Source organism: Somniosus microcephalus, chromosome 8, assembly GCF_052327205.1.
Source record: "Somniosus microcephalus isolate GS21.2 chromosome 8, FLI_Smic_1.0, whole genome shotgun sequence".
NCBI classification, from domain to species: Eukaryota; Metazoa; Chordata; class Chondrichthyes; order Squaliformes; family Somniosidae; genus Somniosus; species Somniosus microcephalus.
The window spans coordinates 124,336,125-124,363,648 of record NC_140994.1 but is presented as its reverse complement, the minus strand read 5'-3'; the positions used below and the strand labels follow the sequence as shown (position 1 = coordinate 124,363,648).

General features: G+C 46.2%; 1 protein-coding gene and 1 long non-coding RNA gene across 7 annotated transcripts in view; one reads left to right on the top strand and one right to left on the bottom strand.

Moving 5' to 3' along the window:
• ebf1a (EBF transcription factor 1a) overlaps positions 1 to 27,524 on the bottom strand; it is a 699,375-nt gene that overhangs the window by 88,134 nt on the left and 583,717 nt on the right. For all 6 annotated transcript variants that reach the window (XM_085995098.1, XM_085995100.1, XM_085995094.1 and 3 more), the window contains exon 11: positions 1,890 to 1,978. In XM_085995098.1, coding sequence (XP_085851224.1) covers positions 1,890 to 1,978 — 89 coding nt within the window. The remainder of the gene's footprint in view (positions 1 to 1,889; positions 1,979 to 27,524) is intronic.
• LOC147113775 (uncharacterized) lies at positions 3,674 to 9,227 on the top strand. The gene is made up of 2 exons (XR_015079269.1): positions 3,674 to 4,150; positions 8,730 to 9,227. It is a non-coding gene; the product is annotated as an uncharacterized LOC147113775 (long non-coding RNA).

The window sequence follows — 27,524 nt, the reverse complement described above, 5'->3', positions numbered from 1 at the left end:
TGTATATTCACTAAGCACACTGAAGACATCTAGAGGCAAACTTTACCAAGTCCAGTCTGAAGCAATTGCTTCCAAGATCAAACAGTGGAAATGTGGAACTACAATGAGTAGTTGAGGCGAATATCATAGATGTATTTAAGGGGAAGCTGGATAAACACATGAGGGAGAAACAAATAGAAGGTTATGCTGATAGGGTTAGATGAAGAGAGGTGGGAGGAGGCTCATGTGAAGCATAAACACTGGCACTGAATGGCCTCTTTCTGTGCTGTACATTCTATGTAATTCTATGGAACAAATGTGTTTTATTCCACCATTTTTAAGGGCTGCAGAATGCTAAAATAATCTCTTTGCTGATGTTTTGCCAATTTCATATTCCAAATGCACGTCAACAAATTTGCTCTGATATACAACAAAGATACACCTGAAACATTAAACCATCTTTCCTTTTTACAGATACTGACTGGCCTACCATGTACTTCCATCATCTTCTGTTTTCATTTGACAATACAACAGTTGCAGCAGTGTTTTATACTAGTATTGATTACCCATAGAGAATGTGTAATGAGCAAGTGTATAGTACCTATTTATATTTCGTCAGCGAAGATAACCTCATAATTAAATCGATATTCTAGAGTTTCTCTGTGCCCTCAGAAAGAATTTGGCACAACTTCTCTCGGGAGATTAAATGTTGTGTGTGATCAATGGACTTAACTCATTTCCTCCCTTTCTCTCCCTCCAGTTTTCCCCTGCTCCTCTCCTGACTATGTTGTCCCATGTTGGGGCCTGACTCTGCAAGTACTAACAACCCTCCTGTACCTCATGTGTGAGCCTAGACAGCAAGTGTTGTCAGGCTATTCCATCATGAGGGGCTGAGCTTGTGACATTTTGTAAGTCAATGGTAAAATCTCAATAACATGGATTCATATGGACAGGAAAGCTGCCTATTAGAAAGCAGCTCTGCAGTTCTCCTGGTGGCTCAGTTGGTATAGGCAAAGTGTAACTGTGCCAGACAGTACCAGTCTATGCTGAGTTAGCTGAGTTGAGCCAGTGCAGAAGGTGTTGGCAACAACTGGTCTCAGCATCCCTGGACTGGGAGGGGAGAATGTGCCAAAGTCCCCACTCCAGACTACTACCCCTGCTGGACAGCGCACACATGCAAGTGTTGGGCGAGTACAGACCCGGGCTTGGCGCTGAAGCCTCCCGCTGCTGACAACTCACTGCCTACACTCACATCTGAAGCCTGGCCACTTGGGGGAAGGTGCTGGAGGGTGACTGATATCTGTGGCACCGTACTCCAGGAAGGAATCAATGTCTCCAACTGAGGCCCTGTCTGCCCTCTCAGGTGGACGTAAAAGATCCCATGGCACCATTTCAAAGAAGAGCAGGGGAGTTCTCGCCAGTGTCCTGGTCAGCCTTTATCCCTCAACCAACATCAATAAAACAGATTCTGGTCATTATCGCAATGCTATTTGTGGGAGCTTGCTGTGCACAAATTGGCTGCCGCGTTTCCTACATTACAACAGTGACTCCACTTCAAAAAAAAGTACTTATTTGGCTGTGAAGCCTTTTGGGATGACCTGAGGTCATGAACGGTGCTATATAAATACAAGTTCTTTCTTTTCAGGAGAGGAGGAGGGAAGAAGCGTGTTGACTGTGTGTTAGCATACATCATGTGTGGGATGCTTTAGTGAAGAGGCGAATATATCCTATCTTCAACACAGATACAACACAAAAACAGAGAGAAGCATTACCTGTCACATTTTGGATTGACAATATCATTTCTAACTATTATGGTATTCCTGTTTATTGAAAGTAATGTGCCAAACCAGCCTTGAAATGTTATTGTACATAGAAGCAGTTCAATAGCAAAGGTTAAGTGTGTAACTGACCTTTGGCAATCGTTCTGGGTCACCCGGATGTCTGGGGATCACCTTCTGCAATCGCTGGAAGCCATAATCGATGGTAGGTTCATTCAGAGCTGCAACAATGAAGAAGAATTGAGTTCAGTAAGGGGAAAAAACACCAGGGACAGCACCAGGACTCCAGAAATGAGAGTTAAAATTGAGGCACTGGTGAAACAAATAAAGAAAAAGATAACTAGCCAAGGTTCCTGCTGCTGACTCCTGCCAGGCTTGACCTGTGATGCCCTTCATGGCTAAATAGCCCACTGACCTCACTCACTGCTCAGGCTCAACATGAAAGAATGGCCACAAGGTTGAGGTTCATGGGGGTGGCCAATACCCGTAGAATCATACTCTGGGAAGAAAAGGCGAGGCCAATTGTAGCAGCCTCCACTGTTGCCATGGCCAAGATCAGCTGACTGAGCACAAGACTGTAGTAAAGGTGCAGGGGGGCCATAGGACAACGAGGCACAACTATCATCAATATCTAGCAGATGAAGAAGGCCCTTGCTGTAACACGCTAACATACACTATTACCGCAATGTTATCGCTTGCGTTCCATACAGCTCCCACAGTAATAGAGAAAGCATATGTATTATCTTCTACACCACCTTTAGCCTTTTCATCTGGAGTCCCAAGGGCCATCAGTGCTGAGCAGAGCATCAATCATATCTGTAGTCTATAATCATTTTGTTTAAGGTCTTATAGTTTCTCCTTTTACACTTTGCTTTCTGAAGATGGTGAGTGATGGCGTGGTATATATCCAGAGGCACTGGCACCTTTCGGTACCTCAGCCAATGAGCACCACTTGATGTGTGGGGGCCGGCCGACTATTCCGGCAGGGTAGCCATCACAGAGGTGCTCACACCTGTCCTCACCTGATGTCCACATGCATGGCAGTCTGCAGCTGGGCCTCCTGAATAGTGCTCAGGTGCTTTTATTTCCTGCCCTAACCCAGGGTGCTGAGGCCAATTCAGCACCCCCATTGCTGTGCTGGCTAAGTGCAAACAGATGAAGAATTGAACCTGGGATCTTCCTGGCCTCTATGCTCAGTACCACTCCACACAATCCATTAAACTGCAGAGAACCTTAATTATGTTTTATTGTTTTTTTTTTAAATTACTTATGGAACTTGAGAACTAAGGCAATCAGATAATCATGATGTTATACCTCAATTGTGTAGCTGAATATGAGATTTCAAAACATTGTAGTGTAATCTCTCCCCAAAGTTATACAGTCAACTCCTGTTAATTCAAAGTTGCTTTTCTTGTGCTAAAAATGTGAATTATCCAATACTTTGAATCAAGCAGTGTAAATAACACAGCAAGATGAGTTTTTGTGCTTTAAAAAAATGGTCAGAAAATCCGAATGAAGCAATTTTGAATTAAACCACGAGGATCTGTTAAAACATGTTAAATGTAGCGTAGTGGATACAGCATCAAATCAAACAGCAACGAAGGTCCCAGGTTTAATTCCCAGTCAGTGCTGACTTAGCTGGGGGGAGGAGGATGCAGCAGTCGAAGAGCTAAAACCAGCCACATTTGCTGCGACTGACTGGCCCTATTGCCCAAAGTGCACGAGTGTGGGGTGTCGGATGAGGACAGGGATCAGACACTGGAATATCCCGCTGACCCTACTGCCTAGGCTCACGGGTGAAGAACCACCACTGGCGCAACTCCCAGAGAACTGGACCCCAGTATCAAGTGCTTTCAGGAGACAAGGGGATAAAACTACGGGGGTGGTGGAAGATATGTAAAGTCAGTAAGGAACACAAGTCATTGTTCGGAGACAATGTCCATTTTCTTTTCTCAACTTGAAATTGAACAAGAGCACATATTCAATTATATATGTATATAACACATTTAAACGTTCCACTATTCACAAATAAGTTACTGCTTTTTTTCTCCAAAAAAAAATATAAAAATTTTCATTAAATGACTTGACAGTTGTGATCGTTCATCATGAGGCGGCCAGACCAGGCCAGGCCCAACCCCGAGAAAAAAGTGAGGCAAAAGGAAACCGTATGAAAGAGCTGTTAGAGGACATTTACATCTGAGCACCTTGAATTTAGTGCATAATTGCACCACTAAAACCCCTTAACTTGTCATCCGCCAAGAGAGAGAAAAAAAATCCCAAATTGTTGTCAGTCATCCGCCGCACGGCGCCCGTACTGGCGAACGGCTGAGTGACAGGGCTTCAGCAGCGAGCGCGTAAAGTGACGCCTGATCAGAACACTCGGCTAGAGAGCGGTAAGTGGCCGCAAACTCACTCAAATCAGCGTAATGATTAAGGTTTTGTTCGATGTCAGGGGAAAAAAACAGCAATTTGAATATAAACATGTCTTCATGACATGTAAATCATTGAAGTTGAATACAGAGAGAGGGGGAGCAATATCCAATGCCCTGGGCCTCTTTAATCTTATTTTGATTTCTTTTAATCTCGCTGCTGTGGGGAGTTACCGGGCGAACTGGTAGCTTCTCTCCCCCAGGGTAAAAACAACTGTTGACCGTCCGCTTCAGATTTGGCTCACGGACCGGTCAAGGTCGGTGGACGAGGAGGGTACCGGGAAAAAATTCAAATATAAAGCGGGAAGTTTGAACGAAAAAGCCTGTTTGTCCCCGCCCTCCGCTGCTGTGTCGGACCACGCCGAGACATTCATTGTCTCGGTTAAAAAATCTCTGATCACTTTTCGACGCAAACGGGGAATGCTGGAAATGCACAGCAGCTCCGTCACTCTTCGTGCAAAGAGCCTCTATATGAGGCGGCATACAAAAGTGCTACCCCTCTCTTTTTCTCCGTGTTTTGTAGACCTGAGGGTGCTCTGTAACTGTCCCCGATCTCTCTGACCTGGTTATTTATCCCCCTCCCTCCCAGCCTGTGCAAAACCTTACTGGCAATCAGATTAAAGAGAGTGACAAGAATTTAAAATCCCAGCTGGAATGTAACCCCCCCCCCACCCCACCAAGTAGATGAAGGGGTTGGGGAGAGGCAGCTTTTACATAAGAACATAAGAAATAGGAGCAGGAGTAGGCCAATCGGCCCCTCGAGCCTGCTCCGCCATTCAATAAGATCATGGCTGATCTGATCCTAACCGCCAATCCACTATCACAGAACCATCTCCTGAATCTAACAGAATTAGACACACGAAATAGGAGCAGGATCAGGCCACACGGCCCCTGGGCCCGCTCCGCTACCCACAGGGCCATGACCGATCCGAACCTAGACTCGTGTCCAAATTCCTGCCCGCTCCCCGTAACCCTTAATTCCCTTTACTTCTAGGAAACTGTCTATTTTTGTTTTAAATTTATGTAATGATGTAGCTTCTACAGCTTTTTGGGGCAGCATATTCCATGGACCTACCACCCTCTGAGTGAAGTAGTTCCTCCTCATCTCAGTTTTGAAAGAGCAGCCCCTTATTCTAAGACTATGCCCCCTAGTTCTAGTTTCACCCATCATCGGGAACATCCTCACCGCATCCACCAGATCCAACCCCTTCACAATCTTATATGTTTCAATAAGATCGCCTCTCATTCTTCTGAACTCCAATGAGTAGAGTCCCAATCTACTCAACCTCTCCTCATATGTCCATCCCCTCATCCCCGGGATTAACCGAGTGAACCTTCTTTGTACTGACTCGAGAGCAAGTATGTCCTTTCTTAAGTATGGACACCAAAACTGTACGCAGTATTCCAGGTGCGGTCTCACCAATACCTTGTACAACTGAAGCAATACCTCCCTATTTTTATATTCTATCCCCCTAGCAATGAAAGCCAACATTCCATTGGCCTTCTTAATCACTTGCTGCACCTGCATACTAACCTTTTGAGTTTCGTGCACCAGGACCCCCAGATCCCTTTGTACTTCAGTACTTTCCAGTTTCTTGCCATTAAGATAATAACTTGCTCTATGATTTTTCCTGCCAAAGTGCATAACCTCACACTTTCCAGTATTGTATTCCATCTGCCAAATCTCTGCCCACCTACTTAGCCTGTCTATGTCCCCTTGCAGGTTTTTTATGTCCTCCTCACTCACTACTTTCCCTCCCATCTTAGTATCATCTGCAAACTTTGATATGTTACACTCGGTCCCCTCCTCCAAATCGTTAATATAGATTGTAAAGAGTTGGGGACCCAGCACTGACCCCTGCGGAACACCACTAGTTACTGATTGCCAGTCTGAGAATGAACCATTTATCCCAACTCTCTGCCTTCTGTTAGATAGCCAATCCTCTATCCATGCCAGAATATTACCCCCAATCCTGTGATTTTTTATCTTAAGCAATAATCTTTTGTGTGGCACCTTGTCAAATGCCTTTTGGAAGTCTAAATACACTACGTCCACTGGTTCCCCTTTATCCACCCTATATGTTACTTCCTCAAAGAACTCCAGCAAATTTGTCAAACATGACTTCCCCTTCATAAAACCATGCTGACTTTGTCCTATTAAATTATGATTATCCAAATGTCCTGTTACTGTCTCCTTAATAATGGACTCCAAAATTCTACCTACCACAGATGTTAGGCTAACCGGTCTATAGTTTCCAGCCTTCTGTCTACTGCCCTTTTTAAATAAGGGTGTTACATTAGCAGTTTTCCAGTCTGCCGGGACCTTTGCCGAGTCCAGGGAGTTTTGGAAAATTATTACCAATGCATCCACAATCCCTACCGCCACTTCCCTCAAGACCCTAGGATGTAAGCCATCAGGTCCAGGTGATTTATCCGCCTTGAGTCCCATTATTTTACCAAGTACCACTTCCTTAGTGATTTTGATCGTGTTTAGCTCCTCCCCCCCTTTAGCCCCCTGTTTGTCCAGTGTTGGGATATTCTTAGTGTCTTCTACTGTAAAGACTGATATAAAATATTCATTGTGTTTTTGCCATCTCCATATTTCCCACCATTAATTTCCCAGTCTCATCCTCTAAGGGACCAACATTTACTTTAGCCACCCTTTTTCTTTTTATATAACTATAAAAACTCTTACTATCTGTTTTTATATTTTTTGCTAATTTACTTTCATAATCTATCTTCCCTTTCTTAATCAATCTTTTTGTTATTTTTTGCTGTCTTTTAAAGTTTTCCCAATCCTCTATCCTCCCACTAGATTTGGCTACCTTATATGCCCTTGTTTTTAGTCGAATACTATCCTTAATTTCTTTACTTAGCCACGGATGGCTGTCTTTTCTTTTACACCCTTTTCTTCTCAGTGGAATATATTTTTTTTGGAAGTTGTAAAATAACTCCTTAAATGTACACCACTGATCATGTATCGTCTTACCCTTTAATCTATTTTCCCAATCCACTCTACTCAATTCCGCTCTCATACCTTCATGGTCTCCTTTATTCAAGCTTAGCACGCTTGTTTGAGATCCAACCTTCTCACCCTCTAATTGAATATGGAATTCAACCATGTTATGGTCACTCATTCCAAGGGGATCCTTTACTAGGACATTTTTAATTAATCCTGTCTCGTTACACAGGACCAGATCTAAGGTTGCTTGCCCCCTGGACGGTTCAGTTACATACTGCTCAAGAAACCCATCCCTAATACACTCAATGAACTCATCCTCAAGGCAGCCCTGCCCAATTTGATTTGTCCAATTAATATGATAGTTAAAATCCCCCATAATTATAGATGTTCCCTTATTACAAGCCTCAACTATTTCCTGATTGATACTCCGTCCAACAGAGTTGCAACTGTTCGGAGGCCTATAGACTACGCCCACTAGTGTTTTTTTCCCCTTATTATTCCTTACCTCCACCCAAACTGTTTCATTATCCTGATCTTTTGACCCAATATCATTTCTCTGTATTACAGTGATTCTTTCCTTTATTAACATAGCCACCCCACCTCCCCTTCCTTCCTGCCTGTCCTTCCTGATCGTTAAATAACCTGGTATGTTTAATTCCCAGGCATTGTCACCTTGCAGCCATGTTTCTGTAATGGCCACAAGATCATACCCATATGTAGTTATTTGTGCCATTAACTCGTCTATTTTGTTACGAATGCTACGTGCATTCAGATAGAGAACTTTCAAATATGTTTTGTGACACTTAGTTCCAGCTTTTGCCCTTTTTATTACTTTACCTTTTACTCCATACCTTCTGCCCCTTCCTGACACGCTCTGGTTTTTAATTTCCCCACTGCTACCTAAGTCTATGACCTTCTCTGTTGTCATTTTTATTATTTGCTCTCTAGGAACCTCCCCCCCACTAGTTAGTTTAAAGCCCTCTCTACAGCCCTAGTTATATGATCCGCCAGGACTCTAGTCCCAGCACTGGCCAAGTGAAGCCCGTCCCAACGGAACAGCTCCCTCCTGCCCCAGTACTGGTGCCAGTGTCCCAGGAAGCAAAACCCATTTCTCCCACACCAGTCTTTGAGCCACACATTTAACTCTCTAATTTTATTTGTCCTAGCCAAATTCGCTCGTGGCTCAGGTAATAATCCAGAGATTATTACCCTTGTGGTTCTGCTTTTTAATTTGGCCCCTAGCTGCTCAAACTCCCTCAGCAGAACCTCCTTGTCCTGTTCTTCCCCCTATTCGAAGAGGAATAGGGGAGTTCTTCCACAGCCCCGGCCAATATTTCTCCCTCCACCAACACCACTTTAAAAAACAGGTCCTGACAGCTAATTGTGGGAGCTTGCGGTGCGCAAATTGGCTGCTGCGTTCCCTACATTACAAGTGACCACACTTCAAAAGTACTTCATTGACTGAAGTGCTTTGGGACATCCTGAGGTCATGAAACGCACTGTGTAAAAAGGCAAGTCCTTGCCTTTATTTCCAGCACTTTCTGTTATTCCAGATTTCAGCTTTTCTGATTTTTTTTTTAGGCAGAACTCAAGATCACATCACCCGCTTCTCCTGATCGGTTTACGATTCCGACCCAAAAAACCTGAAAGGAAGCAGGGCAGGCGGTTTGGTGAAACTTTCAGCCGACCGTGGAGCCAATGGAATGAAGGAAGACTGGAGGATGACGTGTGAAATTACAGCAGGTGTAATTCCAACTTCTCTTGAAGCGAGTGAAGATTGCAGTCTTCCCAAACCCCTTACTGCACATAGCAAATCGGAGCTTCTTTCAACCTGTGCCTTAGTGGGATCCTCACGGTTGCTGACTGCTAAGTCCGACTCATAGGATAAAAGCAGCTTTAGGTATGGAATACATGCTAGTTCGTGGGGGATCCAATAAGATCCTGCAAGGCATGGGGGGAAGGAGTTTGAAAATATTATCCCTTCTGTAAAATCCTAGTAGATCTGTATTTAAAGTCTATTGAACTTCAGTCTGTGTAACTGTCACAGTTTGAAATAAAATGAAAACTTGTATAACAAAATGAGCCAAAGCAATTTGAAAATACCTCCACTTCCCCGATGACTTGGCTGGTAAACGGGCTGGTTAATGGGGAACTGAGCCGTATGCACTGGGAACCTGCCAGCCCTCTGCTGAGTTGGCAGATCACTGCTGGGCAGTCATCGGTACGATTGGCTTCTGTGGCCTCAGACCCGGGAATGAAGCAGCCAGGGTTTCTCGCTCCTGACCACTGTCCAGTACCCAGTGCCGAACAATGGCTATGTACACACGCCAGGTGAGGACCCGATCAGGCTCAGCTGAGATGCCCTGCACTCAGATGCCTGAGCTCGCACATAAATACTGGCTGCTCGGGTGAAGTTGTGAAGGGCCACATCGTACCCGAACCCTGGCACAATGTTGCATGAAGAAAAGCAAACATGATTATTAATAACACATTAAAAAGATGGTAGTTTCTTATCCAACAATTAGGTTTTTGTCAGACTCTGACTCTTCCAAGCCTTGGTAAGACAACCTTAGCCGTACCTCAGTAGGTAGCACTCTCACCTCTGAGTCAGCATGTTGTGGGTTCAAGTCCCATTCAGAAAGTGAGCACAAAATCTTACCATGATGTCCATAAAGTGCACTATAGACTTTTTTTTTAACAATTTCCTTTTTTCACTCCTCTCCTGAAGATGGTGACTTAAGCTTCCAAGTTGCCCATCCTAGTAGTCATTCTGCAGGTGTTAGCTTTGACACAGATTGTTGGCAGGGTATTTCACCTTAGAGGGCCTTGTAGGTGTTCACAGATCACAGAAACCCCACAGTGCAGATAGAGGCCATTTCGGCCCATCGAGCCTGCACCGACACATATCCCACCCAATCCCCGTAACCCCTACACCAACACATATCCCCATTTAATCCCCCTAACACTAAGGGTCAATTTATCATAGCCAATCAACCTAACCCACACATCTTTGGACTGTGGGAGGAAACCGGAGCACCCGGAGGAAACCCACGCAAACACGGGGAGAATGTGCAAACTCCACACAGACAGTCGCCCGAGGCCGGATTCGAACCCGGGTCCCTGGCGCTGTGAGGCAACAGTGCTAACCACTATGCCACCGTGCTGCCCGTGTTAGCCTTGGCTCAGTGGTAGCACTCTCGCCTCTGAGTCAGAAGATTGTGGGTTCAAGTCCCACTCCAGGACTTGAACTCATAACCTAGGCTGACACTACCTCAGCACTGCACCATCGGAGGTGCTATCTTTCAGATGAGACGTTAATTCCCCATCTGCCCTCTCAGGTGGATGTAAAAGATCCCACGGCACTATTTTGAAGAGGAGCAGGGAAGTTCTCTGGCCAATATTTATCCTTCAAGCAACATCACTTAAACAGATTATCAGGTCATTATCTCATTGCTGTTTGCACAAATTGGCTGCCGTGTTTTCTACATTACAACAGTGACTACACTTCAAAAGAGGCTGTAAAGTGCTTTGGCATGTCTTGAGGCCGTGAAAGGCGCTATGAAAATGCAAGCCCTTTCTAAGCTTTACTTTGAACTCCATTTATTTACCCCATTGTGAAAGCAAAGCTGCTCTCTTCACCCCAATAGCCCTCTGCTGCTTGGTCCTCTGCATGAACCAATTTTTTTATAATTTCACAATAATGAATCCTAAACATGTCAACGGTGCTTCAGTTCTTAATCAAAAGATTGTCTGATTTGACTTGGAGAGGAATTTGTTTTCTTGAGTTGTGCTGCCAAGAGTGGCAGAATGATCGACACTTCGTATAAGCAATTAAAATAACTTGTTTAAAAACTCCACCGATCTGGTAGCCCAGGGGCATTAAACAGTACACAGCACTGCACTGCAAGATGTAATAAAGTGCTACACACGTGGAGCCTCTATCCTGTGACACATATTAATGCTATTCTTAAGAAAAACAAATACGTGGTGGGGAGGGTCGACGAGCCAGGGAATTGTTCAAGCTTTTTTTGTTCTGCAGCAGGATCAGGGCTCGGTTGGGTCAGGCTGAAGCAATGCCCGACAAAAACTCGAGCCTAGCAAGTGGCAATGAGGCATTTTACTACTTTTGGTTTTGATAAAAGCGCTCAGTGCAAAGTCAGGGCAGTGGGGAGTTTAAGAGCGTACCATTCCAGCAACTGAATCTGCCCAGGAATTCCTCCAATACAGCAATCTCTGAATTTACTGGGGACCTCTTGATTTTCCTGCTTGCTCTTTAGTTGAGTTTTGAAGGGGATAGTATGGTTCCAGCTCACATTGGACATATTCCTGGATGTTTGATCACTGCTGTTGTTTGGACAGTGAGGGTAGGTAGGTTATTGGACCTGACTGGCACGGGGCCCTGTGCAATTGCATGGTCTGAACACCACCGCTGGCTGAGCGAGAAAAAACTTACAGATTTTTCTGCTAACATAGGAACATAGTAATTGCTAGACAAAAAAAGACCAAGGTCCATCTAGTTCACCTTGTACTATCCTAATAGTCACTTGATACAATGATAGTGGAGTTGTTGATTAATCATAGCAGTCAATCTCTATCAATTAGTCTACAACAGACCCAAACATGACATGAGGAAAACCCCAGTGGTGGAGAGCTTTGGGAACCATAGATCCAAAGTCACCTGTTCCTCCCAAGAATGCTACACTTACCACTTGTCATGCCTCAAATTACTCATATATACTGTATCCCAAAATGTTATTTTCTGAAGGAAATCTATCTAATTTACATTTGAATGAATCACTGCTAATTGTTTCCAGCGTCTCCCTGGGGAGGCTGTTCCTTAGATTGACCATTCACTCACTGATACATTGGGGCCGATTTTCCACAGGTGTGGGGAATTGTCGGGTTCCCCGAATGCCGGGGTTCCCACACGAATGTAAATGGGTCTGCCAGATTGATGCAATTTTCCCTCAATTGGCCAATTCATTTCCAGCGTGTGGGAACCCTTGCTAATTGACTACTTCCAGTCAGAAAGTCGCACAGTATGATGTCATCATTCGTGGTGCTTTTAAGGCCCACAGCAAGCATTGCAACCTCTACAGGCTTCCATATGAACCACACAGGATGGCAGAGGAACCTGCAGCAGCTGTAACCAGTGCCAGACCCCGAGCTGCCTGCAGATTCGACGAGGCTTCACTGCAGGCATTACTGGATGGGGTGAGGGCCCACAGGGAGGTCCTCTTCCCTAGGTCAGGGAGGAAGAGGCCTCCCACTGAGACCAAGGCTGCATGGATGCAGGTGGCAGCAGATGTCAACTCACTGGGAGTCACCAGAAGAACCTGGATACAGTGTCGGAAGCGATTGCATGACCTTCACCGTACAGGAAAAGTAAGTATGAAGTTTCCATCACCCTCAAACTGATCCCCATTGCCTTTCCCCACCAGCACTCAGCTTTAGCACTCTCTTCCTCCACATCCCACTTCACAGTCACATCCATACACCCTTACCCATTCCCTCTCTCTCTATGCTCACGTTCACATAACTATTCCACCATGCAGCCCTCTCACTCCCTCTCACTGATGCTTTGAGCACAACTGACAACACACAGGGAGGACCCTTGGTCTTGCAGCCTCACACCATCTTTGTCTCCCTCTAAGTATATATGCTATGCAATCTCTACACTCACTCCTTCATTCTCACTCAAACTCCACTTGTCTCCCTCATTGCAGGAAAAGAGAGCTCACAACAACAGAGAGTGAGCCAGGACTGGAGGAGGCCCACCCTCAATAGCTCACCTGACCCCCTGGGAGGAAGGAGTGCTGGAAATTGTCGGGGCTGATGTGGCTGCGGAAGCTGGGGAAGGAGAGACAGGGCAGGCCCGCAAGCTGGTGACAGAATAGTTTTCCATCTCTCTCATTGACATAGCATAAGTCGCTGTTACGATTCTGAAGCTACATCATTTGGATTTATGAGCATCTGCAAAATCTAATGTGCATGTAACCTTGGCATCACATCTCTAACTCTTTCCTTTACTTCCCCACAGGACCATCCGAAGCCCCCGTCCCCACTACGGAAGAGGCTGAGCAGCCAGACGCCTCGGAGGAAGCTCCAACCTCTGAGGGCGCAGCGTCAGCAGAATTCAGCGCACCCAGCACCAGCGCAGACACTCACATCACGGTGGGACCTTCGCGAGATAGAGTAGTGTTGTCACCTGGTGTATCACAGCTCACAATTTAACATCAGCAGATGGTGGAGACAGGGACAGCAGTGGAGAGTCCTCGTCGGAGGGCGCAGGACTCTGCCAGCTCAGCTCTGCTGCATGTCGACCCTCTGCCTCTGGGTCCATCCGCAAGAGAAAAGGTGATGGATCTCCATGCACAGATGCAGGAGTAGCAGACTGCTGGCGAGCCCTCACAGGCTCGCCACCCCAGAAGACGCCCGCCAAAGGTGTCGAGACAGGAGCAGCAGGAAAGTGAGCAAGTGGCCTCCACATATGCTGAAGCCACAGGGGAACCACTACGTAGGAGCACGCGTAAGAGAAAAATAAAGCACCACTAATCGCAAGGGTAGTCACTTGGATGAAATGTGTTTATTTTAAAAATGCCATCAGTTGGTTATTGTGAATAAAATTTCTGATAGCAACTTCTGCAGTTGTGGCGTGTTTCATTTCGCGAATGGGGCTGGAGGTCCTCTAATGCCAAGAGGGGAAGGAAAAAAAGGCCTCCCATGCTTCTGGTAGGTGCCTCAGTTGAGGAAGCGCTGAGTGAGGGTGGCGCGAGGGGCTTCCCAGGAGCTCACACTGGAGAAGTGTGTGAGGCTCCAACCTTCCACAGCTGTGCCTAAGCCTGGAACAAGTTGCCCCGAGCAGAAACAACAAGTTCCTGCAACCTACCAATGATGTCTGATTAAATCTCTTCTTTCCTGATTGACCTGCAGCTGAAAGTAAGCAAGCCAACATTGTTCACACCAGGTTTCATCAGCGGGGTTCCCACCAGGCGTGTTTAACGTGGGGAAAGGCTGAAAACAGCAAGGGCCCCTTAAAATGACATTATAGATGCCAATTATTGGTGATTAGGCTCCGATGACCAGTCCCGCCAGCTGCAGGCGGGACTGGGTCGGATTGAAACGCTGGGGTGAAAGTCGGACGGGGGGGTCGTGACCCCCGATTTTTGCATTTTTTTTTCACCCCCCCCCCCCCCCCCCCCCCACGCTTGAAACCCCGTCTGACGGCTCCAGGAAAATTAACCCCATTGTTTCCACTATCCAGTGGCTGCTGCTGGAAAGTGCCTGCATGTGGACATCAGGTGAGGGCAGGATTGGGCCCGGGCTGTGATGCCTTCCACAGTTGAGTAACTTACTGACTGAGCTTATACATAAAGGATAGCCATTTGGGTCAGATGCCAGAACTGGGGCCCATAGAACTGTAATCCAGCCTTCAGGTTAGTGGAAACCTGGAACTCTCTCCCAAAAGGCGTCGGATGCCGGGGCAATCAGAGTTTCGAGACCGAGATCGATTGGTATTTGTTGGGTAAGGGCATCAAGGGATAGGGAGCTAAGGTGGGTAAATGAGATGGAGGTTCTGATCAGCCATGATCTAATTGAATGGCGGAGTAGGCTCGAGGGGCTGAATGGCCTACTCCTGTTTCTATCTTCACAATATGAAGGAAAAATATTTGGAGTAAAAATTTTTTTTTTTTAAAGTGGGTGTATATTGTGCGAGGTTGTCAATGCTGAAATATAACTTGTGTTGGCTGATGAGAGAGACTTTTTGTTTGACAGAGTGCAATAATTTTTCATCCCTGATAGTTATACCATATCCTGAGCACAATATAAAATCACTAACAATTTGGCCAGGCCAGTGGCAGAGCCTGTCTCAGGATACAATAGTGACTTGTTAGCCTGACATTTGTTAATTCAATACATGTGATAATCTGGCACATTCTCTTAACATCTGCATTATTTCCAAACTAGAACGAAACAGAATGCCTTTCTCTCACCCCCCCCCATCCCCCTCTTTATTTTTGGCTGGGCCACTTCAAAACTGCCAAAATAACACAATCTTTCTAAACATGCATTATTATTAAGAGGTCCCACTGTTTCAGAGGGGAAATTACAAAAAAAAATTTTGGAAAGCAGACTTTTGCACATTTTTTGTTGCTGGGGTGCAGTACAGAAGCGGGATCTGATTTACGTTACTTGGCTGTCACGTGCTGTAAATCATCCTACCTCAGGATTTTCAATGGCATGTGGTTTCGTTTGACGCAATGTAGAATTTATCCTGGCATGGGATGGTATGAGGGTTGCCAACTCTGCTTGGATATATTCCAGGAGGTGCTGTCACACGACCTGCCTCCAACCAGCCCGCCCCCACCATCCCTCTATTGGTCGCCCGATACATCCATTCTCACAGCGCACCGACTTCTCGCATCAATCGGAAAGTGAACAGACTTTTCATTACGTGATTGGATGATTCTTGAATGTCAGTCAAACAGCCTTTCTTCACCATGTCTGATATTTTTATAACTACTGTAATGAACAAAAGCGTTCAAAGAAAATAAAAAGAACATTTTTTTAACACCCCTCTGATTTTTCTCCCGGGTTGCTCACAGCAGTGTCCTGGAGATTAATCTTTAATTCCTGGAGACTCCAGGGCATTATTGGTGCTGGTCTGTTGTTGGGCCGCAGCCTTCAGTGAATTGAGTTTTCCAGTTTAAAGAAGAGGGCTCAACAGCCTAAGGCTCTATAGATGCCTATCCTATGTCTGACCCAAAATTTACCAGTGATTTTACCTTTTTAAAAAAAACAAATTTAAGACTCCGCCATAGGACCCATCCAAATTCACACGATGCTTTGAGGAACTGTAATTCATTTTGCTTCCTCTCTGCCCCTCCCCTCCCCGCCCTTAACCCCTTTTACCCATTCCTCCAGCTCAATAGACAGGCCGATTCCAATATGCCATTCTTATTCTAGCCACTAGGAAGTGCAAGAATGAGATCCAGGTTGTTCTGCCTCCTCCCCCTGCCCAACAGTGTGGCTGAGATTAGCCGTTTATCAGTCGTATCGAATTACATAAAAAATGCGACATGGAAACAGGCCATTCAGCCCAACCAGTCTGCGTTGGTGCTTATTCTTCATATGAGCAGTAGTCCTACTCTCATGTGACATCCTTGTTCCTGTGTCCCTTTATCCCTTCTTTCTTTTAACCATCGATCTAACCTGTTCTTAGATGCTAATTATGGTTTCTGTTTCAATCACTGAATCCGGTAGTGCATTCCACAACCTCACAATCTTCTGTGCAATAAGGTTTCTCCTGTTCTCTGTCCTAAATCGCTTACATTTAATCCTATATCTATGTTCCCTCATTCTAGACCCCTGAACCATTGGAAAGAGTATGTTTTTAGCTACTCTGTCCCGTACAGCAACAACTTGTATTTATATAGCGCCTTTAATGTAGTAAAACATCCCGAGGCGCTTAAGGCGATATTAGAGCAGTAGGAGGATAGAGAGGCGGAGTGGTTTAGGGAGGGAATTCCAGAGCTTAAGGCCTTGGCAGCTGAGGGCATAGCCGCCAATAGTGGAGTGGTTAAAATCAGGGATGCTCAGTAGGCCAGAATTGGAGGAGCACAGATATCTCGGAGAGTTGTAGGGTTGGAGGAAATTACAGAGATAGGGAGGGGGCGAGACCATGGAGGAATTTGTTCTAATGACCAAATTTTTCAAGTCTTTATACTTGCATTTCCTCACTATAAGCAGCATCCTAGTGAATCTGCGCGTTACCCTCTCTATTGCCTCAACACCCTTCCTATAGTGATTTAAAAATTCTCATCCATGGCCTTCCCCCTCCCTACCTCTGGAACCTCCTACAGCCATCCAAGATCTCTTGTGTTCTCCAATTCTGGCCTCTTGCGCATCCCCAGTTTTCATCACTCCACCATTGGCAGCCGTGCCTTCAGCTGCGTGGGCCCTAAGCGCTGGAACTTCCTCCCTAAATCTCTCCACCTCTCTACCTCTCTCCTCCTTTGAGATGCCGAAAACCTGCCTCTTTGACCAAGCTTTTGGTCACTTGTCCTAATATCTCAAGTGGCTTGGTGTCAGTTTGTTGCTAATGCTCCCGCGAAGCGCAGTGGGATAGTTTACTACGTTAAAGGCGCTATATAAATGCAAGTTGTTCTAGTGTGGCGCCTAAAAACTGCACACACTACTCCAACTGTGGTCTCACTAAGGTTTTACCATTATATCTCGACTTTTATATTCTATACCTCTTGCCATGAAACCCAGTCTTCCATTAACTATTTTTATGGCCTTATCCACTTGACATGCTACTTTTCATGTCTTATCAACCCACATCCCTCTGCACTTTCATATCACCCAGTTTTCCCCCATTCAACATTTAATTATTACTATTTTTTAACCAAAATATACCACCTTACACTGTGGAGAATTATGGGTAGAAATTGCACCTCAAAATCACTGCCAAAGGTTACGTTGGGACCTCAGGGCTTGCTTGCTGTTTATCAAATCATGTGCCTGGTCAATTCATTCATAGTGGCTTGCATACAATATTAGGATGAGTAGATTTACGGTCATATCCAATCACACACACACTTGCATGTCCTGGATGTGACAGTGGTATATAACAGTGGTACTCATGATGTCGAGGGGAGTCGGGGAGTGAAGAAGTGTCACAAGTCATGATGCTCTGGCCATCATGGTGTGGGGCAGGCTTGATGGACCAGCTGGTCTTTTCCTGCCTATTAATTTTGTAGGTTCACATCATGATCTAGTCACTTGTAGTCCTCCTCCCTTCACCTTTGACCCTCAACAGAGCTGCTCTCCAAGTGTCTCCAGGGCTCCCTTCATGGCTTGTTCAGCTGTAGGATGTGGCCAGAGCTGGGATTCAACACTGTTGCCTCTTCTTCTATTCTGTCCAATGCAAGTAAGCAAGGGATTGTTTTTTAGAAGGCAAGCCATTCCATAAAGCAAATGAAAGGGTTCAAGTTCTCAGCTCCCCTCTCCTGAATGCATTGACTCTTTCGCAGGGCCGCGGTTCCCATGTGGCTGTCACCCTCTTCCCTCTCAGGTGGACGTAAAAGATCCCATGGTGTTATTTCAAAGAAGAAGAAGGGAGTGAGACTAACTGGATTGCTCTTCGAAAGAGCCGGTGCAGACTCAATGGGGTAAATAGCCTCCTTCTGTGCTGTACTATTCTATGATTCTATAAGAGCAGGGGCGTTCTCCCCAGTGTCCTGGCCAATATTTATCCCTCAACCAACATCATTAAAACAGATTATCACATTGCTGTTTGTGGGAGCTTGCTGTGTGCAAATTGTCTGCTGTGTTTCCTACATTGCAAAAGTGATTACACTTTAAATAGTACCTAATTGGCAATAAACGCTTTGGGACTTTGAGGTCTATAGAAATGCAAGTCTTTCTTATTTCTAGTGCCTTGCTCAAATGGTCATTACCAATGCATTGAGCTTTGATAGTGTGTGACGTCATGCTATCCAACGTTGGAAGGCATCTCAGCTGAGTTCAACCCTGTCCTCGCCCAGCGGCTACATGGACATTTCCAGTAGGCATCACCGTAGGAAGCAGGAAGCCTGGCTGATTTTGTCCCTTCTCTAACTTGGGTCAATTACCACTACTGCTGCTCTAACTTAGATAAACTAGCTCATCATAGATCAAGGACCAAATCTAGTACCTCCCTCCTCCTTATAGCTCAGAGGTGGAGTTTTTACCTCTGAGCCATTGGGACGGCTGAAACTATAGTCTTGAGTACACTACTGGCCCTTCAGTTCTTCCTCCCACTTTAGGTGGGGAAATGTCTAACATCTAATCTGCAAAGCCCCAAAGTGGCACAAGGAGGACCTCACCATGTGGGAAACTGCAACTGTAAACTCACATCCCACCAGTCCATGGCAGTGCATTCCTAAGAGCGATCCCTCAAGCAAACTCATTGTTTGGGAATGTGGAACTCAATTTAAAAAAGTTCGTGAAAAAATACACTTTATAATAACAGCCAAATTAAGAGCTTGCTGCATGACATCAGCGCTGAGCACCCACAGAGAGAACTTATTAATACTATTTTTTTGTGGGCAAAAGTGCTGATGTTCAGAAGCACTTCTTAAATAAAAGGAAAAGATGTGGTGGCAGTTGGCTAAGTTTTAAAAAAACCTTCATGTGGTGACACGGTGTGACCAGCCACTCTGACTCCATCCCCTTGTAGGTTCCAAAGTCAGGCCACTGGCTGAATATTTGTGGGTACTGACAGCTTAACTCCACATTTCCCAACTGTTTCATCCCAATTGACTTCCCTCAAAATATCTCTGTTGATATTTGGCAGGCTGAAGCACGGGGCAACGCGGGGGTGGGGGTGTGGACCGATTAAGGGAATATGAAGTATTTCACGAGCAGGAAAAATGCCCAGCTCTTGAAACAAAAGACTAGTGAGTTCCTTGTTCTGTGGGAAAGAAGAAGAATTGTTGTTATTTTTATTATAAAAGAATCAGCTCTTTTAGATCAAAGGAAAATATTGCCAATTAAATTGAGTAAAACAATCCAATCTGAAATTTTGACTTTTGGAGTCTTTTGGTTTGTTTCCTTGATTTAATTAGGGGTGTTGCTCCTTTGATCTGAAAGAACTCGTTTGTTCCATTGTGAAAGTTTGTATGTTCTGATGCGGACATGCAAAGTGTTCATATCTCCCACCAGATGGCCTGGATAGTCATCATTGTCCTTGTGACATCTGTTTTCTATTGTTGATTGGACATATGTATGAAGGAAATTGTTCAGTTTGTCTGGGAACCTTTACATCAAGAACAGAAGTGTTGGTGCTGACATGTAAAATGTATAAACAAAGAGTGTCCCATAGTCCGGGGCTGCTTTTCAAAGCGTTTATTGAAATGAGCAAGAGTTGGGAGAGAAGGAAGTGCGCCTGAGGATGAACAATAGTTTGAGTAGGACAGAATGAAGAGAGATTGAATTCACCACTCCAAAGCAACAACTTGCTTATGGAACAGTGATTCCTGAACCCAATCAGAAGACATTCTTACAAAGGGTAATCACAGACTTTCCCATTGTATGTATGTTTGTATGTGTACTGTGCGTTTAGTATTGGCTACCTTTTGTACTTCATTCTACTATTTATTTGTAAATAAATGTATTAATTGTCTTAATTACTAAAACTGTGCTGCATCGTAAGGTGTTGTACTGAACATTACACATCAGGAAGGTCACACGTTTGAGTCCTGGGATGAGAAGGAGAGAAATTCAGAGAGGGATTCCTACTCCTTACCACTGCCTAATGAACCCTGTTAGAAAGTGTGTGGGTGTAGGTGTTGGGTGAGGTCAAGATTAAGCTTGGCTATGATGTCTCGCATGGTCTGATATTTTGTCAACACTCACTGTATGGTGTATGTCACTGCCACACAGTAAAACCACACCTGATGTCAGGTAGGTTTGCATTTTTAAGTTGCTTTGTACTTTCTCCAACTTCCCACTGTTTTGAGGCCTCGCCCACTATCTACCATTCCACAGCAAATGAGCTGCTCCCTGCAATCTGCCAACGGTTCTCCACAAGGCAGATGGTGAGAACACTAAACCATATAGGTTTAGGCCCCAAATACAATCCCCAGCTTGTACTATTAGCTGATCTCACCTGGGGCAGCAGTTGGTGTGCTGCAATTGTCCCAAACACAGGAAACGATCGACTAGGCTTCCCACTCCTGGATCTCTAGGCAGTAACCTCTGCACATGGACACTGGGTGAGGAAAGGGCTTGGCTGCAGTGTCCTTAATCCAATAACCTGCCTTCATTCATTGTCTAAGCTCACAGATTAAAGAATGGGCACCTGGGTGAGGTACCGGAGGGTTTCTGACATCTATGGAGCTATACCCCAGTGAGAGTCAATGTCAATTCTGGAGAGGGGTGAAAACCAGAAACAACAAAAGATTTATGAGAACAGGTCTGGATGACCTGAATTCAGCCCTGCTCTGTGGGGCCTAGAATTGGTGCCTCGAGGTTAGAAAATAGCCATGTGGAAAGCTGGGCGTTTGGACCCTGCATCGTTCCACTCCTTGCCAACATGCTGGACCCGCCATGACACACTGCGAGCAGATTTACATTTGTATATTGTTAGAATCAATCTAGTGCACAATTGCTACTGTCGCTTTAAATTTAACATGCTTCACTTGGGAGTTTGTGTCTCAGTCATTCTCTGGCACATTCTCGCTTTGGAGGTTGTTGGCTCGCTGGTTACCAACAACCTCTTCCCCCCTCCCCCCTGCCCCCCATCCCACCTCCACCCTCCTGTGTTTGAGTCAGGATTGTCTGTTCCCTTAACCCTAATGGAGAAGCAGATTCAAAGCAATTTACTTCTCATTGGCCGTGCACTCAGTAAAGAAAAACAAGTTTGTTCTAGGATGAATCGGTCTCTCTCTCTCGCTCACCTGTGCATTTAGGCTGAGGCCCCAGGAGCTTCACGTATCTGCGAAACCCAGGCCAAATCAGTATCAAATTGAACCAATTTGAAAAAAATTAAATAAACGAATGCAATTCAGTTTAGCTGCGTGTTCAAGGGAAGAGGCACGCTTTGGTAGAGCATCATTGGAGAGGTCGACCAGGGGTCAACGCGTCCTCCTGTGCAGCCAAGAGCAGGGGCGAAGAAGCACTTTATTACTTTTCAAATGAAAACATGCCCTGCACTACTATTTAACACGATCATTGTCTGCACTCTATTCAGCGGTGACACTACCTGTAATAACTTCATCAAAAATTAGATATAAAAGGATAGCACAAGAACATGTGTTCCCATGCTCTCACAGCCCACTGAACATTGTGACAATATACTTATATCAGCTACCTTGCCTCTAAATGAGCCCAGCGCTGGTTTTGCTGGGGCAAGGCAGAAGATAAATGGCATTGATTTAAAGCATCTTGTTCCCCGCATGCTTGGATTTTCAAAGCACGCATTTTCCCTGTACCCTGCCTTGTAGCTCACTCGATTACATTCAAGGAACTGATCTCTCTTTTTCGGTGGAAAATGAAAAGGTCACACAATAAGACATGGTTTACTGGAACTCACACACTGCAGAGAAGCAGATCAGATAAATGCTGTCAGACATAATGGGTCTGAAATTTCTACAACCAACTGCTGTACGATAATGCAAATTGAGGCGAGACCATTATTCTGCGATCGAGCCCTCATTATTAACCCTGTGAACAATACGCAGCATTTCCACCAACACACCCCCAACCCCCATTCCCAACACACAAAAATGTATGAATGAAATGCATGGAATACAAAATCAGAGAAAAGCTTTGGCTCCACAGATCTGACTAGGTTTATGACGCCTGCACCTTACATTAATGCATTTACGCATCAGGGCTGCCGGGTAAATATTAAAAGAAAGAACTTGCATTTATATAGCGCCTTTAATGGCCTCAGGATGTCTTAAAGTGCATCACAGCCAATTAAGTACTTTTGAAGTGTAGACACTGCTGTAATGTAGGAAACACAGCAGCCAATTTGCGCACAGCAAGCCTTCACAAACAGCAATGTGATAATGAGCAGAGAATCTGTTTTGTTAGGTGTTGTTGGTTGAGGGATAAATATTGTCGAGGACACCGTTCTTGGAGGGGCTGCTTCCTCTGAGAAACTGACGCCTGATAAATAGGTGGTCTTTTCCGGAGGCAGTGGCACCCCTTGGGTTGTCAATGGCTGGAACGGAAGGCTGAGGCATAAGATGCAAGGACGGGACTGGATTAAAGAGACACTGCACTAATGGTCCAATTCACTGCACACAGTTAACACCAGAATCTAGGTCACAGCCACCTGGCACAGTGAAGGGTTGCTCAGAAATGATGTGGTTTGGTATTTGCATGTTGTTCCTCAATTTTCTCCCGCTGTTCCCCTCTTCCCTCCCCCTTCACCAGAATCTCATCTACTTGAAGTATGCTGTTGAGGCGGTCGAGCAAACATCAACACAGCTTGTGAATGTGACCATTTTCGGCTTTTAACGGAGGGAAGGGACAGCGACCATACTAATTACGGAGTTGAGATAAGTGCAGGCACAGTTTAAATGCATTTCTGAATGCTGCATTGGATTTGCATTAACCCCCATCACTTTGACCAGAAATGCAGACCCACCCAGGGATCCAGTTGTGTAGTGATCCTAGCGGCCTGGACTTGCCAGTGAATGTGAGTTCAAATCCCACCATGACAGTCTAAGAATTTGAATTCAGTTTTAAAATTAATCTGGAAATAAAAAGCTGGTATCTGTAAAAGTGACGATGAAGCTGTCGGATTGTCATAACAGAAACAACAACTGGTTCACTAATGTTGTTCAGGGAAGGAAACCTGCAGTCCTTACCCAGTCTGGCCTAGATGTGACTCCAGTCCCACACCAATTTGGTTGACTCTTAGCTGCTCTCTGAAGTGGCCTAGCAAGCCACTCAGTTGTATCAAACCAGTTCAAGAAGGCCCAGCACTAGCTTCTCAGGACAACTAGGGACGGGCAATAAATGTCGGCATAGCCAGTGACGCCCACAGCTCCAAGATTATTTTTAAATTAATTTTCACAGGATTGGCAGGTGGCCGCAGGCAAAGAGACCATGAAGGGGTCACAACAGACCAATTATGTTTTCATCCAGCATCCAGCAGGAGTGACTGGATAGTGAGCAGGAGTCACTGGATAGAGATCAGGGACAGGAGTCACTGGGTAGTGAGCAGGAGCAGGAGTCACTGGATAGAGATCAGGAACAGGAGTCACTGGGTAGAGAACAGGAGAAGGAGTCACTGGATAGAGATCAGGAGCAGGAGTCACTGGGTAGAGAACAGGAGCAGGAGTCACTGGGTAGAGAACAGGAGCAGGAGTCACTGGATAGTGATCAGGAGCAGGAGTCACTGGGTAGAGAACAGGAGCAGGAGTCACTGGATAGAGATCAGGAGCAGGAGTCACTGGGTAGAGAACAGGAGCAGGAGTCACTGGATAGAGATCAGGAGCAGGAGTCACTGGGTAGAGAACAGGAGCAGGAGTCACTGGATAGAGATCAGGAGCAGGAGTCACTGGGTAGAGAACAGGAGCAGGAGTCACTGGGTAGAGAACAGGAGCAGGAGTCACTGGATAGAGATCAGGAGCAGGAGTCACTGGGTAGAGAACAGGAGCAGGAGTCACTGGATAGAGATCAGGAACAGGAGTCACTGGATAGAGATCAGGAACAGGAGTCACTGGGTGGAGAACAGGAGCAGGAGTCACTGGGTAGAGAACAGGAGCAGGAGTCACTGGATAGTGATCAGGAGCAGGAGTCACTGGGTAGTGAGCAGGAGTCACTGGATAGAGATCAGGAGCAGGAGTCACTGGGTAGAGATCAGGGACAGGAGTCACGGGGTAGTGAACAGGAGCAGGAGTCACTGGATAGAGATCAGGAACAGGAGTCACTGGGTAGAGAACAGGAGCAGGAGTCACTGGATAGAGATCACGAGCAGGAGTCACTGGGTAGAGACTAGGAGCACGAGTCACTGGATAGAGATCAGGAGCAGGAATCACTGGGTAATGATCAGGAGCTGGAGTCACTGGGTAATGATCAGGAGTCACTGGGTAGTGATCAGGAGCAGGAATCACTGGGCAATGATCATGAGTCACTGGGTAGTGATCAGGAGCAGGAATCACTGGGTAGTGAGCAGGAGTCACTGGGTAGTGATCAAGAGTCCCTGGGTAGTGATCAGGAGCAGGACTCACTGGGTAGTGATCAGGAGTCACTGGATAAAGATCAGGAGTCACTGGGTAGAGATCAGGAGTCACTAGCTAGTGAGCAGGAGTCACTGGATAGAGATCAGGGACAGGAGTCACTGGGTAGAGAACAGGAGCAGGAGTCACTAGATAGTGATAAGGAGCTGGAGTCACTGGATAGAGATGAGGAGCAGGAATGGCTGGGTAATGATCAGGAGCTGGAGTCACTGGGTAATGATCAGGAGCTGGAGTCACTGGGTAATGATTAGGAGCTGGAGTCACTGGATTGAGATCAGGAGCAGGAGTCACTGGATAATCAGGAACAGGAGTCACTGGATAGAGATCAGGAACAAAAATCACTGGATAGTGATCAGGAGTCACTGGGTAATGAACAGGGACAGAAATCACTGGATGGTGATCAGGAGCAGGAGTCACTGGGTAATGATCAGGGACAGGAGCCACTGGATAGAGATCAGGAACAGGAGTCACTGGATAGAGATCAGGAACAGGAGTCACTGGGTAGAGAACAGGAGCAGGAGTCACTGGATAGAGATCAGGAGCAGGAGTCACTGGGTAGAGAACAGGAGCAGGAGTCACTGGGTAGAGAACAGGAGCAGGAGTCACTGGGTAGAGAACAGGAGCAGGAGTCACTGGATAGTGATCAGGAACAGGAGTCACTGGATAGAGATCAGGAACAGGAGTCACTGGGTAGAGAACAGGAGCAGGAGTCACTGGGTAGAGAACAGGAGCAGGAGTCACTGGATAGTGATCAGGAGCAGGAGTCACTGGGTAGAGAACAGGAACAGGAGTCACTGGATAGAGATCAGGAGCAGGAGTCACTGGGTGGAGAACAGGAGCAGGAGTCACTGGATAGAGTTCAGGAACAGGAGTCACTGGGTAGAGAACAGGAGCAGGAGTCACTGGATAGGGATCAGGAGCAGGAGTCACTGGGTAGAGATCAGGGACAGGAGTCACTGGGTAGTGAGCAGGAGCAGGAGTCACTGGATAGAGATCAAGAACAGGAGTCACTGGGTAGAGAACAGGAGCAGGAGTCACTGGGTAGTGAGCAGGAGCAGGAGTCACTGGGTAGAGAACAGGAGCAGGAGTCACTGGATAGTGATCAGGAGCAGGAGTCACTGGGTAGAGAACAGGAGCAGGAGTCACTGGATAGAGATCTGGAGCAGGAGTCACTGGGTAGAGAACAGGAGCAGGAGTCACTGGATAGAGATCAGGAACAGGAGTCACTGGGTAGAGAGCAGGAGCAGGAGTCACTGGGTAGAGATCAGGGACAGGAGTCACTGGGTAGTGAGCAGGAGCAGAAGTCACTGGATAGAGATCAGGAGCAGGAGTCACTGGATAGTGAGCAGGAGCAGGAGTCACTGGATAGAGATCAGGAGCAGGAGTCACTGGATAGTGATCAGGAGCAGGAGTCACTGAGTAGTGAGCAGGAGCAGGAGTCACTGGATAGTGATCAGGAGCAGGAGTCACTGGGTAGAGAACAGGAGCAGGAGTCACTGGATAGAGATCAGGAGCAGGAGTCACTGGGTAGAGAACAGGAGCAGGAGTCACTGGGTAGAGAACAGGAGCAGGAGTCACTGGATAGAGATCAGGAGCAGGAGTCACTGGGTAGAGAACAGGAGCAGGAGTCACTGGATAGAGATCAGGAACAGGAGTCACTGGATAGAGATCAGGAACAGGAGTCACTGGGTGGAGAACAGGAGCAGGAGTCACTGGGTAGAGAACAGGAGCAGGAGTCACTGGATAGTGATCAGGAGCAGGAGTCACTGGGTAGTGAGCAGGAGTCACTGGATAGAGATCAGGAGCAGGAGTCACTGGGTAGAGATCAGGGACAGGAGTCACGGGGTAGTGAACAGGAGCAGGAGTCACTGGATAGAGATCAGGAACAGGAGTCACTGGGTAGAGAACAGGAGCAGGAGTCACTGGATAGAGATCAGGAGCAGGAGTCACTGGGTAGAGACTAGGAGCACGAGTCACTGGATAGAGATCAGGAGCAGGAATCACTGGGTAATGATCAGGAGCTGGAGTCACTGGGTAATGATCAGGAGTCACTGGGTAGTGATCAGGAGCAGGAATCACTGGGCAATGATCATGAGTCACTGGGTAGTGATCAGGAGCAGGAATCACTGGGTAGTGAGCAGGAGTCACTGGGTAGTGATCAAGAGTCCCTGGGTAGTGATCAGGAGCAGGACTCACTGGGTAGTGATCAGGAGTCACTGGATAAAGATCAGGAGTCACTGGGTAGAGATCAGGAGTCACTAGCTAGTGAGCAGGAGTCACTGGATAGAGATCAGGGACAGGAGTCACTGGGTAGAGAACAGGAGCAGGAGTCACTAGATAGTGATAAGGAGCTGGAGTCACTGGATAGAGATGAGGAGCAGGAATGGCTGGGTAATGATCAGGAGCTGGAGTCACTGGGTAATGATCAGGAGCTGGAGTCACTGGGTAATGATTAGGAGCTGGAGTCACTGGATTGAGATCAGGAGCAGGAGTCACTGGATAATCAGGAACAGGAGTCACTGGATAGAGATCAGGAACAAAAATCACTGGATAGTGATCAGGAGTCACTGGGTAATGATCAGGGACAGAAATCACTGGATGGTGATCAGGAGCAGGAGTCACTGGGTAATGA